The 16,702-nt window shown below is 36.1% G+C and overlaps 1 protein-coding gene across 3 annotated transcripts in view; it reads right to left on the reverse strand.

The window, feature by feature from the left end:
• The window catches only part of GRM8 (glutamate metabotropic receptor 8), an 863,233-nt gene that overhangs the window by 100,233 nt on the left and 746,298 nt on the right, over positions 1-16,702 (reverse strand). For all 3 annotated transcript variants that reach the window (XM_017873818.1, XM_017873820.1, XM_017873819.1), the window contains exon 9: positions 9,123-10,058. In XM_017873818.1, the coding sequence (XP_017729307.1) occupies positions 9,123-10,058 (936 nt within the window). The remainder of the gene's footprint in view (positions 1-9,122; positions 10,059-16,702) is intronic.

The raw sequence follows: 16,702 nt of genomic DNA on the forward strand, positions 1-16,702 counted from the left end.
TAGAGTTTGTATAATATTTACAATACTCACATCAGTAGAAAGTATTTGTTTGTATATTTACACTACTTAGTATAATATTTGTTTGTATAATATTTACATTACTCACATTAGTAGATAAATTAATACTTCTTTATTTTGTTTTAGATTCCTTCTAACAATATAATACCAATTCAAAAGCAATTACTATATTATGGCTACTAAATATTATTCCATTTAGATTCATTTAAGTAGCATAACTGGACTTTCAGAAAAGGAGTAAGCATAATTATTAAAATCCTGGCTTTTAAAGGATTATGGATATATATGAATATATAGAGGATATATTAACTACCAGGGTCTAATAATATATCCTTTCTCAAGTTAAAAAAAAAATCTTTCTAAATCATAAGTGATTGCCACTGCCTTACTGTCTCATATCTGACATGCCCTTTTTTGTTTTGTTGTGTTAAACCTAGGATAATTCATATGTAGATATGTAGGCGCCAGATTTTCTGGGCCATTTACATTTTTAGCCTAACATTGATTGACAGTTTGGTTGGCTATACAATTTTAAGTTTAAAACACGGTTCCCTCAAGAAAGACTTTGCTCAATTCTGTTTAGATTTCAACGAGGCACATGAGACATGATATTCATTCTTTGTAGGTATCTTTTCTTCCCTTCTAAAAGTTCCTGGAATTTTCTGTCAATTAGTGAAAATTTACTAAGATGTTTGACCCTTTCCATTTTTTCAATTTTAAGAATTTTCTTTCTTCGGTCGTGAAACCTTCCTTCTGTCTTGTTTTTGTATTTAGATTACATCCATTCTTTGTCTCTGCTTCCTCTTCTAGGACTTTTATTAGATATATATTGGGATCTTGCATTTATGCTCAACATGTCTTAACTTTTCCTCATATTTGCCTTTTTTTTTTGCTTTTCTTTCTGGTTCTGACTTTTGTTTTGCCCTCTAGATCTCTGCTCTGGTTCTATGTTTCAGCACATCTGTTCAGCTCTTTATTTTCACGTTCATAATTTTAATTTCCAGGATAATATTCTTATTCCCTGACTGATACTTTCCATAGCCACTTGCATGTGTGTGTATGGGTATGTGTTCCATATTTTCTTGATTCACTCTTAAAATGCTAGTTAAAATTGTGTGTTTTAAAAAAACATTTTTTATATTTCCTGAATTACCTGTGGGATTTTTTTTTTTTTTTTCAGTCAGTTAATGTTGTTTTATTTGTTTCTTTTTTAGTCTTTTAAAATTCTGCTCTGGGTTTTCTGCAGTTATCCTGCCATCCTTAGCTGTTGATATAGAATTGTAATAGGAGGACCAGGCTGCATGACAAAGATTACTGGTGGGGCCTGTTTTCTTTGTTTGAGAGGGCTGACTATGAACTTGTGAGTTTAGTGATTGTTTTACCTGGCTCACTTCTCTTAAAGATGCATGGATACTGGTAAGCGAGCAGCCTGGAACTTACTGCAGGAGAAACCTGTTCTAAGAGTTGAGAAACTTATATTCTTATCCTAGGTAGGACTGTGTTTCCTATTCCCCCAGTCATATCTGAAATAAAATCACTTCCAATTCTGCCCTTTCTCTTTCAGCGCCTTATATATACAGAAGTCCTCTGTCCTCACATAATTCCCATTCTTTAGAGTTCTTTAACTTGCACTCTTTCTACATTAAGGTTGGAACAGAAAGGGGAAGTCACGAGGAGCCCAACTGGTCCAGATCTCCTGAAATGCAGTTCTTTAAATATTTCCCTGATGGTCACTCTGATGTCTGGTTCAGGCCTTTATGTTGACTTTAGGTTTGGAAATTATTTGGGACTTTTATAGTAAGAACTACTTATGCATCTTGGGTTGTGCTTCCCTTCTTTGAATTTCTCCATAAATCAGACCCAACTGGCTTTTATTTTTTAAGACTTTCTCAGTTTTACCAAATGTTGGTTCTAACAATATAATGGCTTCCTCTCATTCTCTCTCCTTCTCTTTCTCCCTTCCTCTTAGTCTTCTTTCTTTTTTTAAATCTCATTATTTTTATCACTTGTTACCTTAGATGGAGGACACACAAGTATCTTTGTGCCAGCCATTATCTTGAACCAGAAACCAGATTAAATTTCTTTTTATATATTTCTTTTAATTATTCAAATAAATCTGTTTCAAATTTATTTTAGATAGCCCAGAATATATATTAATATTTGGTTAAATATTTTTTCTACACTTCAAGGTAGGTGGTACTAACCCATATGATTCCACATTTAGATTTTTCTTTTACATTTCCCAACATAAATATATATATATATATATGTGGTTACAGCCAAAAGGAACTGTTTGCTTGCAATCTGTTCTTCCTGGCACCCTGTATGTTCCATGAGATACAAGCATCTACTGAAGAATAAAAGATGTCCTACAAAATCATAAGTAAATCAGTCACTACATTCTGCATTATCAACAGTCCTGGGTGTCATTAAGATTCTGTCTGTATAGAAAAGATTAGGTTTGTGTATATGATATTCTCCTAAAGCATTTTAACATAAAGTCATGGTCACTATGACTCTGAAAATATTTACATTTCAGTCTTAATCAAATCTAGTACCTCAGGATTTTTCAATCATATTCAGAAAGCTGAACCATTTCAATGTGTTAGCTCTAGCTGTAAGTTCCCAGGCTGAGTATCTAATGGTCTAGTTGCATAAATTGTTGTAACTGGGCGGAGAATTTAAACTCTTTGTGAACTCAATTTCAATTGAAAACTGAGTGTAAAAATACCACAATGCCACAAATAATCAACACTTAAATTAAGTAATCTTCAGCCCCACAGCTTCCTCAGAACCCCCAAAAGTAGGAGGTATAATCTAAAAAGATTCATTGAGCAAATATTTCTTTGTGCTATGAAGTAAGATGGCTTTCCTCAAAAGAATTTCTTTAAATGTTAAAGTTGGTAATTTTCTGCAGGAATAATATGTAGCACAATCAGAAAAAAAAATGAAAACAAAAACTTATATAAGGCAGCATTCCCTAGGAGAGCTACTCGGCAGTCCTGCCTGCATGTGCACTACATGAGAATTCCATGTTTCCTCTGAATCTTCACAAGCATATCATTTAAACTAAGAGCATAAATGAGGCCACATACACGCTTTCTTTTCCAATTTTTTGAAAATTTACTTCCCCCTTCCAGAGCAGATTGCAACAGTCTCATATAATTGATCTTGTCCACAAAAAATCGACCACAATACATTAAACAGTTCCATAATGTGGCACAGCTCAAAGGAATCTGCTTCAAATGACTGTGAACTGACAAGGAAATAAAATGGTATATAGTTGGCTGGGTGCAGTGGCTCACGCCTGTAATCCCAGCACTTTGGGAGACCGAGGCGGGTGGATCACTTGAGGTCAGGAGTTCGAGACCAGCCTGGCCAACATGGTGAAACCCCGTCTCTACTAAAAATTCAAATTTAGCTGGGTGTGGTGGTGCATACCTGTAATCCTAGCTACTTGAGAGGCTGAGGCAAGAGAATCGCTTGAACCTAGGAGGCAGAGTTTGCAGTGAGCCAAGATGGCGCCACTGTACTCCAGCCTGAGCAACAGAGCGAGACTTCATCTCAAAAAAAAAAAGGGGGGGGGAGTGGGGGGAAGAAAACGGTATATAGTTTACCAACAGGTAGCCTAAGATAGTTATATGCAATATTTAATTATTACAAACATACAATGTGGATACTGATAATCATTTCTACTGCCCTCCTTTAAGGAAATGGAGAAATGTCAGGAGACAAAGTACGGCTGAAAATTTTCCTCTGGTTTGACCTATCTGCAAATCTCTTCCATCATTGTCCAGGTTATTGACACTCTTTCTGCAGGATTTTCAGGCTGTTCTTTTCTCATCTGGACTATTCCTTAGAGCAGGAATTTTATTACTGATCTCCGAACTACCTCTCAAAACTTTTATTAGAGTTATTCACATTTCAAATTGTAATACAAAGATTTCAGCAACTGCTCTCTGATGATATATTTTTTTCTTCCAGTATTGTCTGCTAAATATTTGAAGGCAGGTACACAATGCCTCAGGAACAACTCTGTCCTGTCTCCAAATGCTCCAGATTCTTCTCTGCCTCACAGCCCTCCTTAACTGCTGTAATCTGTAAGATCTACTCTTCGGGCAAGGCTCTATGTTTAAGAAAACACTTTCAGCCTGGGTGCACTGGCTCATGTGTATAATCCCAGCATTTTGGGAGGCTGAGATGGGCGGATCATGAGGTCAAGAGATCGAGATCATCCTGGCCAACATGGTGAAACTCCATCTCTACTAAAAATACAAAAATTAGCTGGGTGGGGGGTGGCGTGTGCCTGTAGTCCCAGTTACTTTGGAGGCTGAGGCAGGAGAATCACTTGAACCTGGGAGGCAGAGGTTGCAATGAGCCAAGATAGTGCCCCTATACTCCAGCCTGGCAACAGAGCAAGACTCCATCTCAAAAAAAAAAAAAAAAAAAAAAAAAAAAAGAAGTAAGAAAACACTTTCAGTTCAGTTGGGAGTCTGCTCAGATATGATCTACCTGGCAGAAGAAATTGAGACAATTGGATAAATCAAATCACATCCTCCTACTCTATTCATTTGAATATATTCAGTCATTAAACAAATATTTTTTAAAGACCCTATTACAGACTCAATATTATGCTGAGTGTTGAAGATAAAATGGTGAACAAAAATCAAATAAAGTCCTTGCCCTCATGGGTAACAGTCTAATGATAATGATAGCCAACATTTATTCACTGCCTATTATGTGCATGAAACACTTTTCATGACTCCTGTCATGTAACTTGCAGCAAAACAAATATGAGGTATCTATTAGTACAAAAAACACACTATACAGAGACAAAAGAAGTTGTGTGTGTGTATGTGTGTTTCTTTTAAATAATTGACCCTCTTCCTGCTTTTCCCCAGAATATATGAACTCAAGTTTTCTCTAGCTCAAGAACAGGGCTGAGTGCGATGGCAGGGGGTTGCTTTACATTGCTTTGTATTGGAATTTGTATTATCCAGGGGAAACTCATTACCACCTATAGATACATAGGCACTTGCCTATGTTTTCTCAGCGATTTAGCAGACACAGAATTTGAACCCAAGATTTCATGTTCAGGAGCTTATCCTCTTTCCTACTCCACTGGCCCACCTGTGTAGCCCTACACTCTTCTGCCCCTAAAGTAGATAAATACAGAAAAAGAACAAGAGGGGTGATATGGCAAAAGTATCTCAATAGTTGCATCAGTTCTCCTTTGCTTTGTGAATTATGGATGAAACAAAGGACAACTATAATAATTCTTTCTTGTTCTTCTCTTTAAACATGTAGTAGCCCTGTGTGAGAATAAGTGATAATGACAAATTTTTAGAAAAAAATATACACGACCCATTATTAAATGGGAAACCATTTTTTTCAGGAAAAAAAATTGTTATAATGGAGATTACAGTAAGATGCATACAGAAGATTCCCATTGTGCTGTAGTCTAACTTAAATCACAAAGATGACTTTATATTATTATATCATTAATATTAACTCATTGAATAGGCATTTATTGAGAATGGACTATAAGAAGAGCTGTATATTAAGAGACATACTCATTCAGACATTGCTTATTGTCCACAGATTGAGAACGATGACTTTCAAAAGTGAGAAGAGGAAATAAAGGCGCAGGAGTGAGTAGAGGGAGGAGTCTAAGGTGACACCCAGGTTTCTGACTTAAGCTGCTATGCGTCCTGAGGCCACTGGAAGAAAAGCTGGTTTGAGATTTATTGGAGGTTTTTTCTTTTCTTTTCTTTTCTTGCCTTTTTGAGTTGTATTTTCTTTTCCACTTTGAGAGTGTTTTGTTTTGTTTCCATCGGATGCTCTAGATGACGCACAGTGCTCACTGGAGGTTGACAGTGTCATAACCCTTGTCTGATTATCTCGATTTTACAAGCCCAATTAAGGATGATAAAATATGTGTTTTAGAGATTTCTGCCATCCTTACAGCCCCTTACCATCCCTAAGGATACTCCTCCTGACTATTAAGTCAACTACATTTTAATTTTCTCTTTTCCGTACAATTATATGAGTTTGTGTTATTGTATGGCTATGCCTCAGTGTTCTACCCTTCCTTCACACCACTTTTCTATAGGGAAACAAAAGGTGCCTTTATACCATAATTTAGTTGAATTCAGCAGTACTTACAAATGATGTTATTAAAATCTATTGGGAAAAATGATTCGTCTTGATTTCAAAAACAGAGGACAAAGAAATGTGGGGAAGTTAAATGATATATCATTGAATAAAGACACTTCAGAAAGCTGTCTGTCTTCATAATTGCTACAAGTGTCCCTTTATAACTTGATTTTACCCAAACGTTTCCCAAAACATCTGTCTAAACTTTTCAACTAAGTTGTTATTCCTGCTTCTTGTAATTTCAGAGAGACCAGTATGGTTCAATGCATTCTCTGACGTTATTCTGAGAAGAAACAATTAAATGCATACTGGAAGACATTTTGCTCTTCAGCAAGTTGTAAATTCGGTGTCACCAATGCACAGTCACAGAATGCACAGTTCTATTGTTTGCTTTCTCATCACAGATCTGACCCCTCACCATCTTCTCCTGCCCTTGAGCTTGATCCTTTTCTGACTTTGAGCCTGGCACCTTGCTGGTGCTGGCAGGCATCAGGAAGGCATGGGCTAGGAGCCAGACTGAGCCTTGCAAAGGAGGCTCAGAGAAGCCGACTGACATGGGCTCAATAATTAGCTCAATGACGGACACAATGCTCAATAAGGAGTTGCTGGGTTAATGGATGTGTGCGCTGGCTAGCTGTAGTGGACACGTCAAGCTGATAACATGGGGCTGATTGTCTGAACAATACAAATGAAAATGGAGGACTGACCAGCTCTTTGGCCCTCCAAGGTCGATACAACATATTTAAAGCCTTCTTGTAGAGATATACAAGTTTTGTTCATTTTTAATATTCATGTCAATAATTTATGCAATGTGAAAACATAAACATTCTCAAGCATTTTCTTTTTTTTTTTTTTGGTAGAGACCAGGTCTCACTCTGCTGCCCAGCCTGTAGTGCAGTGGCATGATCCTAGCTCACTGTAGCCTTGAACTCCTGGGCTCAAGCAATCCCTGCTGCCTCAGCCTCCTGAATAGCTAGGACTGCAGGTGCACGACACCATACCTGGCTAATTTTTTATTTTTATTACTGTAGAGATAGGGTCTTGCTATGTTGCCTAGACTTGTCAATAATTTTATGTATTGTCTTGAATAATAAAAGAAACTTGGACAGAGAATAGCAGGTAGCAAATTTTCAGATGTAGATTTAGGGTAATGCATAATTTTATAATATGAAGTACCTCAGTACCAAAATCTTAGCTACTTATAATGTGATAGCCCTTGATGTAGAGCTAATCTGAATTTGACATTTCCATGACTAAATAATTTGTGGACTCTAAAATATTCTTAAAATTCCTAGAGTTAGCATTTCTTAATTGATTTATTTAGTCTTTTTTACATTCAACTATATTATACATACAAAATGAATCCATTAACATATTTTATAATCTGTCTTTCAGAGTGCTTCTTAGATTTAGTTTGATTTAAGAAAGCTAAGAAAGAAAAAGGAATTTTGCTAGCCACACTCAATCATGTCTGCATAGGCATAGCTATATAGACACCCATAAAATTACACATAACCCCCAGGTTTTCAAGTGAATGAACAACTCCCACAGTCTCAGCAACACAGGGCAACCTCCACCCTCTGGCATATTCATGTGTCCATTTCACTGTGAAATTCTTATCATCTTCATCACTGCTCCTCATGGGGCATCTACAACTCTGCAGTGTTACTGTTCTGAGAGAAAATGGTTATTTTTTAAATTTTTCCTTCAAAAAACGTGTTTAATAGAATCACAAGTTTATTCTCTTCAGCAGCAAGTTTGCTGAAGTACATTATTTATCCAAAAATAGTTGAAGGCCACATTGATTGAGGAAGGGATGAATACTCATACTAATGAGCTTTCTGTCCCCTTGTGGAAATTTTCTGTGAATTTGCTGGGATTTTCTGCTGGGTCATGCAGAACCTCCTTGGAATGCTGTAGCCTGGGGAATGTAATTACCCCAGGATGTTTCATTTTTCTCACAATCTCTGGTGGCACAGGATGGAACAATCAAGTCCTCACTCTGAAAGAACTCTCTCACATGCCCGTCAGGGCGGAAGGGCTGTCATTACAGAAAGACAGCATTCTCCTGTTTTTCAAGCTGGTTTATATCCATCCCACTACCCAAACCATGGAATTCAGAGTTCACCTTAGTTCTCTGCTTTTCTGTACATAGAACTACAACATCCAACTCAGCAAACACTCCCTTCCTATACAGATATTCTTTACCAGCAGTATTTTATGTGGAAAGCATTAACAAGAAATTAGTGACAAAAGAAATTACGTTGGGGGCGTCCATTGATCTTTGCCTTCTAAAATTTATAAGCTGCTTTATATAATTGTCCATAGTTGCTTTTTTTACCCTCATCATCAACTTCCATATATGAAAAAGTAACAAGAATGGGGACTGAGAAGAAATAGTAAGATGGTTCAGACTGAAAAAGCCGTTCAGTGTTTGCATGTGTGTGTGATTATTTCACTATAAACTCTGATTCCATGGCTAAAATCATCATAATTACCAAGCAATGGCTTTATCCCAGAGTTACATTAGAACAGAAAAGAAGGCATTTGTCATGCAGTGGCATATCTCAGGGACAGCTCACCCCTGTGAACCATGTCTGCCCTTTCTTCCTCCCTCTTTTAATTAACATTTGGAAAAGAACAGTGATGTTAGCAGATAGCAGAGCTGGGAAAGGAGACTCAGAAAGTGATGTGAGCTCTGTCAATCTTCAACCTTGCCAAGGAGGACACATTAAAGTGTTTTTCATGGAAAATCAGGCTTTGTCAACACAAATTCAAAGCAATGTGACCTTGATGGATGGATATATATATACACACACACACTAAGAATAGCACAGACTGAAGCATCTTGAGAGAATATAAGTGAACCAAATAAAAGGAGGAAAAGCATCCTAAAAGAAGATGTTCAATCCAGGAAAAAGTTGTCAAGTGTATTTTCTGCCACTTACCTTTTCTGCTGACTGGGCTGTACCAAAAAAGATGGGGATGAAAGCTAACCAAATGATACAGGTGGTATACATGGTAAATCCAATAGGTTTGGCTTCATTGAAAGTCTCTGGGACACCTCTCGTTTTAATGGCATAAACAGTACAAGTGACCATCAAGAGGATACTGTATCCAAGTGAACAAATGAGTGAGAGATCAGAAATGTCACACTTGAGCACTCCCCTGGCCTTCTCTGGATCTAGTGTCCGCTGCTCTCCATAGTCAATGATGATGTGGGGGGGATCCACAACAAACCAGACAAATACTCCAAGGAGCTGGACAGAGATGAGGCTGAAGGTGATCACCAGCTGAGATGCTGGACTAATAAACTTGGGCGCTGTAACAGATTTCTTCCCCTGCTCAAATATTCGATGGATACGGTTTGTTTTGGTCAGAAGGGCTGCATAGCTGAAACACATGCCAAGTCCCAGGAAGATTCGTCGGAAGGAGCATATGATTGTATCCGGTGCTGCAATCATTAAAAAGGTGATTGAATAACAGAGAAAAATCCCTGTTAGGAGCACATAACTAAGTTCGCGTCCTGAGGCCCTCACGATAGGTGTGTCATTATAGCGGACAAAGGTCACGATCACAAAGGTGGTGGCAATAATTCCCAATATTGCAACAAACACAGGCACCACAGCCCAGGGAGAATGCCACTCCAATTTGATGATGGGGATAAGCTGGCAGCCTGTGCGGTTGATGTTGGGTCTCTGATCCAGAGGGCAAAGTTCACAGGACAGCTCATCCACCTGGTAGTTGTAACCTTCACAGCGTTCACAGTGCCAGCAGCAAGGGACCCCTTTCACCGTTTTCTTCCTCTCCCCCGGCTTACACGGCAGGCTGCAGACAGACGCCGGGTGAGTATGTTCTCTATGAGCCCACTGCATGTGTTCCACCTGTGGGTATAAAAAATTAATGAGCCTTCCATTTTTTCCCCCATTTATAATATCCTAATCCTAGCCACGGGTTTGTAATAAATCACAGAATGCTGACAGTACAAATACAGTTTACCATAATAAGAGCCTAGTTTTTTCCCCTGATATTGACTTTATGAAAGTGTTAAGTGACTGGATCCAACATATCATTCACCTCATCAACTTGATGAGTGTCATTAGTTTCCATTTACCTCCTCAATGCTGACCAATGTCACATCTGGAGAAAGATTTATTGGTCAAAACAGTTTTAAAACTAAAAAAATAAAATACAAAAATGAATAAGCCCCATAGAAAGATGCTTTAGAGTTAATCACAAATATAAATGGCAGAATCCCTGAAACACGGGGTTAGGATATAAACATATATAAAAGATGATCCCTGTCTTTCTACCATACTTAGAGAAATTCAAATCACGCTGCATCAATTTTGAAAGGAAATGGCAAAATGAGTTGCTTTAATCTCTGACTTTCCTCATGTGTTCATGCAGATAACTATATTAATGTGTTGTGCCCCTGTTTAGGCTTGAAATATCCTTTTCTTTCTTAGTCTTTCATTTCCATGTTGGGCAAAACACCATGCTGAATGAGATAAGCTGATGGCAATGTTTTTTACTGAACGAAAGTGGCTCTATGGTGATTTAAAGCAGGGAAATTAGTACAAATGAGATTTTCCTTACTTTACTCAGTATCTGCCTCAGGGCCTTAAAATCCAACCTTATGCTTTCAGGTTATATCATAGAATAACTCTATTGAAATATAAGCAGTTCATGAAAGAGACAGTGCCAATCATTGATCTCTTACCTTGAATTTGTTTTTCTTATTAGACATACAGTAATTTTAGCAGAATGCTAATAGGACAAAATTAAAAATTATGAATGACAGAAGACCACTTACTATGAAAAGCAGCTACTATAAAAGGTAAGCTCTATGAAATGAGTAATTTTTTCACTGGCGTGAACAAACAGTGACTGGCATGCAATTTGCCCTCAATACATATTTGTTGAATTCATGAGGGAGAAAGGATAGGAAAGGCACCACAGCAGAGCCCTGAGGAATAAGGATACAGCTTAGAAGTACTGGGATTTGGAAATAGAGGGTGCTGAAGAGGCACAGAAAAGGGAGATGAAGGAATGTTTCAGAAAAAAAGAATAACTTATTTTCATAAGTTCATCTTTACTGATAATCCAAAATAATTACTATGCTCTGTGGTAGTCTACTCCACCATGCCCCCAGTAAGCTCACCTCTGAAAATTCACGTACTCCTGTGGCCCCCTCCCACTTTGAATAGGGCTAGTCTGGGTAAACGATAGTATATTCCAGAAATGATGGTATGTCTCTTCTGAGGCCAGGTCATAAAAGGCATTTTGGTTTCAGCCTTGCCTCTGCTGGATAATTCACTTGAGCGGAAGCACTCCAGTGTCACTGATGCAGGACAGACGAGCCCCAAAGTGGGACCAAGCCTGCCAGAATTCTTGGCTTCACCCAGGAAAGAATTCAAGGGCAAGCTGATGGCGGTTAGAAGAAAACAGCTTTACTGAAGCAGCAGTGTTACAGTTCCAGGCAGTGTTACAGCTCCATGACTGTTCCTGCAGAGTTACCCTACAGGCAGAGAGCAACAGCTCAGGGCAGTTTTGCAGATTATGCAGTTCTGGGGATTATGCAGAAATTTCTAGGAAAAGGGTAATAACTACTGGGTTGCAGGTCATTGCCATATAAAGAGGCTGTAACTGCCAATGGCAATGGTGGGCATGTCTTATGGGAAGCTGCTTCTGTCCTGTCCCTGTGTCAACCAGTCCTCAGATTGGTCTAGTGTCCACCTCCAGAGCCCTCCTACTTCATCATCAATACTCTCAGCAGCCCTATGGAAAGAATGGAGGCCTCCTGCCCACAGCAAGCACCAACTTCCCATGCGTGTGAAGGAGATGCCCAGAAAGTCATCGTCTGGCTCCAGTCAAGCCTTCAGGTGACATCTGAATGACATCTTGAATACAACCTCATGAGAGACCCTGAGCCAAGAAAACCCAGCTAACCTGTTCCTGAATTTCTGATCTATAGAAATATTGTGAGATGAGGGTTATTGTTTTAAACTGCTACATTTTGGAGTTATTTGTTCTACAACAATAGAAAACAAATGCAGCTCAAATTAAACTTAGCTACTTGGTGGCCACTTTCATTTTAATATCAGTGTAGTTATCTATCGAGAAGGCACACCCAGGGACAGCTACTGTATACTTCCAAAACAGCCCCAAGTATGTAGCTTTAGCAATATTCCTTCCTCATTCTTATGGTGGCTTACTCTTTGACAATCAGGTGACTGAAAGTGTTCTCATGAACGATTACTTTAGAATGCTTTCCTTTCTTGAATCTGGGGTGAATCGTTGAGGCCAGAGAACTGTAGTCTTCAAGCTCAATACTTTTAAAGGGCTGTCAAATCTCCTCAAGGTAGAGTAGAGACTTCGTGTCTTTAATTTCAGACATCCTCCCTTGAGAAAGTAGACGCTACTTCATCAGGGCATTTGAGACTATTAGATCTATCCTGTCAGCTTATCACAAAAGAAATGTAATCTACTATAACCCTCTAGTTTCTTATTAGGTTTTAATGACTTAAAAATATTATATTTTATTTACTTATAAGATTGCAGGAAGAAAGAAAGGTAAATGGAAGCACACAGTGATTTCTTTAAAAAAACACTGAGAAAAAAATGAAATGCTCCACTGGGTGCTTCGGTAATTAACTTTATACCCTAATGGACTCTTATAAGATAAGAAAATACGTTTTTCAAGGATATATGTAAAAGCTAATTACTGTAGAAACAAAATTGCATTTTGTTGGGAACCTCCATAGATTTACAATGTTCCTGCTCAAAAAAACAAACAAACAAAACAACAACAACAACAAACAGAAAAATATATTGGAAACATTAAACGTCAAGAAACCTTAAAGGTCAGTGTCTCTAACCACGTGTCGGAAGCTTTAATTTTCAATATGTATTATTTCTCAGAAGAACATGAGACGTGTTAAAAAAGAAATATACCTATACCAGGTAAGTCTCATTACATAGATAAGTATTTATCATTATAAGTTAAATGTGAAATTTTCCTTGATAAATTTTAATGTTTTGAACCAGTGAAAAAACGTTTTCATAAATGAAAATAAAGTTATAAGACTATGAAAATACCACAGTTTTAACAACTATGAATTTTCTTTAAGTAAAAGAAAATTAAGCAATACGTGTGATATTTTTATTATAAAGGAGATGGTAATGTTATAGTTTACAGGTTATGTTTTAATAAATATGTTAAATATACATGCTAAATATACATGACTTCATTTTCATCAAGGAATCTATTTATGCTAAACTATACTCTAAATCGATTTCATAGCTAACGTCTGCAAACTCACTAGTATCCACTTCAAGAAAGGACAAATAACAAATGCTTGAACAAGGATCTTATAAATACAGTAATATTTGACACTAACAACTTATTGTACATACTTGCTAAATAATAATTAAAACCAACACTATTTGAAAGTAAATGAAAACTGCCTAATTTCCACAACTGTTACAAAGCATAAACAAAGATTATTCAACCTTTGTTTATTGCTATATTAACAAATTATACCATCTTTCATTATAAGTATGAAGAGATGCCTTAACTATATATTTTGAAAATTTGCCTTCCTCACCTTTGGTATTATTCTGTTATTAAGACGTTTTCAGTCTAAAATACATGGTATAACAAATGGAGGATAGTTATATAGATAGATCTTCCAGGGACAAAACAATGGCCTATTCTTAGCTTGACAATGTTTACCAATAGTGATTCATTCAATAGGTTTCAATCCAGTGCATTTCAGAAAATGTAAGTCATCAGCTGGTTTCTGCTGTCAAATCCTGTTATTATTGCAGACAAATACACAAACAATCATGAAACCAAAGTTTCCAGGTGAGCGTGCTTGCATTTTTAAATTTTCCATCTTTTCATAAAAGCCAGTTAAGAGTACTGTTTTATAAACTCTTTAAAAATAATATAATTTTTATGGAATAATTTTCTTCTGTATAGTTTTAATGACTCCTGAAGAAAGGATTACAAGAATGTTGAACAATTAAAAGCCCCATTACAATTAATAATTTTCAGTATTCATTACAGAACTCTCAATCTAATATCTCTAATACAATGTTTTTCCAAAATATCAAGTAATATCTTTGTTAATGTGCTTACCATATACAGGATGTGGGAAAATTTTAAATACAATGTTTACAGATAACTGATACTTAGTCATACCATTCTTAACACGTTTCCTCTTGCTCTATATACGTAAGCATAGTGTTAATAATTATTTTGTTGACTAGTTTGACACCCTGATATTCAAAACTCAACATATCTGACTTATGTAATGGAAGATTGCATATGCAAATACTTCCAGAGACACTAATGATTATTTTTACACCATTACTCATTAAATTTCATGTAATCAATAGGCTTTATAAATGCATACAATTTGCATGTGTACTTAAAATTTCAAAATTTAGTATTGTATTTTGCATATCACATGATTCACACATGAATGAGTACATGTGGCACAGTTAATTTGATAACAGAATATAAAATTATATAATTATATGTATTATATATATGTATTTGTGTGTGTATATATATATTCCTTAATATTCTGTACTTCCTTAGAGTCATGTACAGCTTTAAGTGATCACAAAGAAAACAATATTTTTCTCTTCTTCAAAGTAGCCCATGTCCTTTCAAAAATTTAATAAGCTTGAGATGATCCCCAGGCTGAAATTCTGTTTCTCTGTGATGTTCCAGATCTACATAACCTTTAAAAGTGCAAAGACTTCTCCTATTTTAAAGACATTTAAATAAAATTAAGAAAAAAAGTCATTTACATTAACATTGAAAATAAAATACCTAGGGATAAACTTAGTAAAAGAAGTGCAAGACTTATCCAGGAAAAACTACAAAACATCATTGAAAAAAGTGAAAAAAAAGTATAAATAGGTGAAAAAAAATCCTATGTTTATGAATCAGATGATTTACTACTGCTAAGATAGCCATACTTCCCACATTGATCTGCATACGTATTCAACACAATCCCAGTCAAAATCTCAGCTAGCTCCTTCATTGAAATTGATAATCTGATCCTAAAATTTATATGGAAATATAAGGAACCTAGAATAGCCAACATTTTGAAAGCAAAGAACAAAGACGGAGCATTCACATTTCCTGATTTTAAAACTTACTACAAAGGATGTAATAATCAAGACAACATAGTACAGGTATAATAATAAACAAATTAGTGGCATAGACTAGAGAGTCCAGAAATAAACACCTATCTGTATGCAAAATAATGAAGTTAGACACCTATCTCATACTGTATACAAAACTTAACTCAAAAAGGATCCAAGACACACGCAACAACTGAAACTTAAAAACTCTTAGAAGGAAACAGGAGTAAATGTTTATGACCTTGTGTCAGGCAGTGTTTTTTAGATATGACACCAAAAGCAGAAGCAACAACAACAAAAAAAATTGCACTTCATCAATATTAAATAATTTTGTGGTTCAAGAGACACCACCAAGACTGTTAAAAGACATCCCACAGGACAGGCAAAAATATTTTCAAGTCATTATTATCTCTATTAAGGAACTTGTATCCAGAATATATTTTTCAAAAACTGTTAAAATTCAACAGTTAAAAGACCAATAATTCAATTGCAAATAATTCAATTACAAATGAGCTAATAAATTGAATAGACATTTCCCAAAGAAGATATACAAATGGTCAATAGTGCATGAAAATATGCCTAACATTATTAGCTATCAGGGTAATCTGAATCAAAACCAGAGCACCAACCAGGACTATTATAATAAAAAATAAAGACAATAGCAAGTGTTGATGAAGGAATTCTTTGCATTGATGTGGCAATGTAAAATGGTACCGTAGCTTTGGAAAATTTGACAATTCCTTAGAAAGCTAAACACAGGGTTTCGATATGACCTAGCAATTCCACTTCTAGGTATATATAAAAGATCGTTAAACACGTATGTTCCCACAACAATTTGTGTATAAGTGTTCATAATAGCATTATTCATAATACCCCTGAAAACCAGAAACAACCCAAATGTCCATTAACTGATGAAAGGATAAACAAATGTGGTATATCTATATTACTTAGCAATAAAAAGGAATAGTGTATTGACACCTACTACAAAATGTATGGATCTTGAAAACATTACACTAAGAAATGAATGAAGCTAATCACAAAATACTACATATTGTATGTTTTTATTTTATATATAATATCCAGAATAGGCAAATCCATTGAATTCCAGGAGCTAGGGAGGAAGGAAAGAGAGAATATGCACTAAAGGGTATCGGATTTCTTGGATGATGATGAAAATGATATAAAATTAGATATTGGTGATGGATGTACAACGCTGTAAATATACAAAGAACCACTGAATTGCATACTTTGAAAGAAATCATTTTGGGCATGTAAGTTATCTCTATAAAGCTGTTATTTTAAAAATGTGGAGACTATTTAAGTTGATATTTTCAACTGGTTTTAAGACTCAGTCTATTACTGT

The sequence above is a fragment of the Rhinopithecus bieti genome, unplaced genomic scaffold, assembly GCF_001698545.2.
Source record: "Rhinopithecus bieti isolate Rb0 unplaced genomic scaffold, ASM169854v2 scaffold_7683, whole genome shotgun sequence".
NCBI classification, from domain to species: domain Eukaryota; kingdom Metazoa; phylum Chordata; class Mammalia; order Primates; family Cercopithecidae; genus Rhinopithecus; species Rhinopithecus bieti.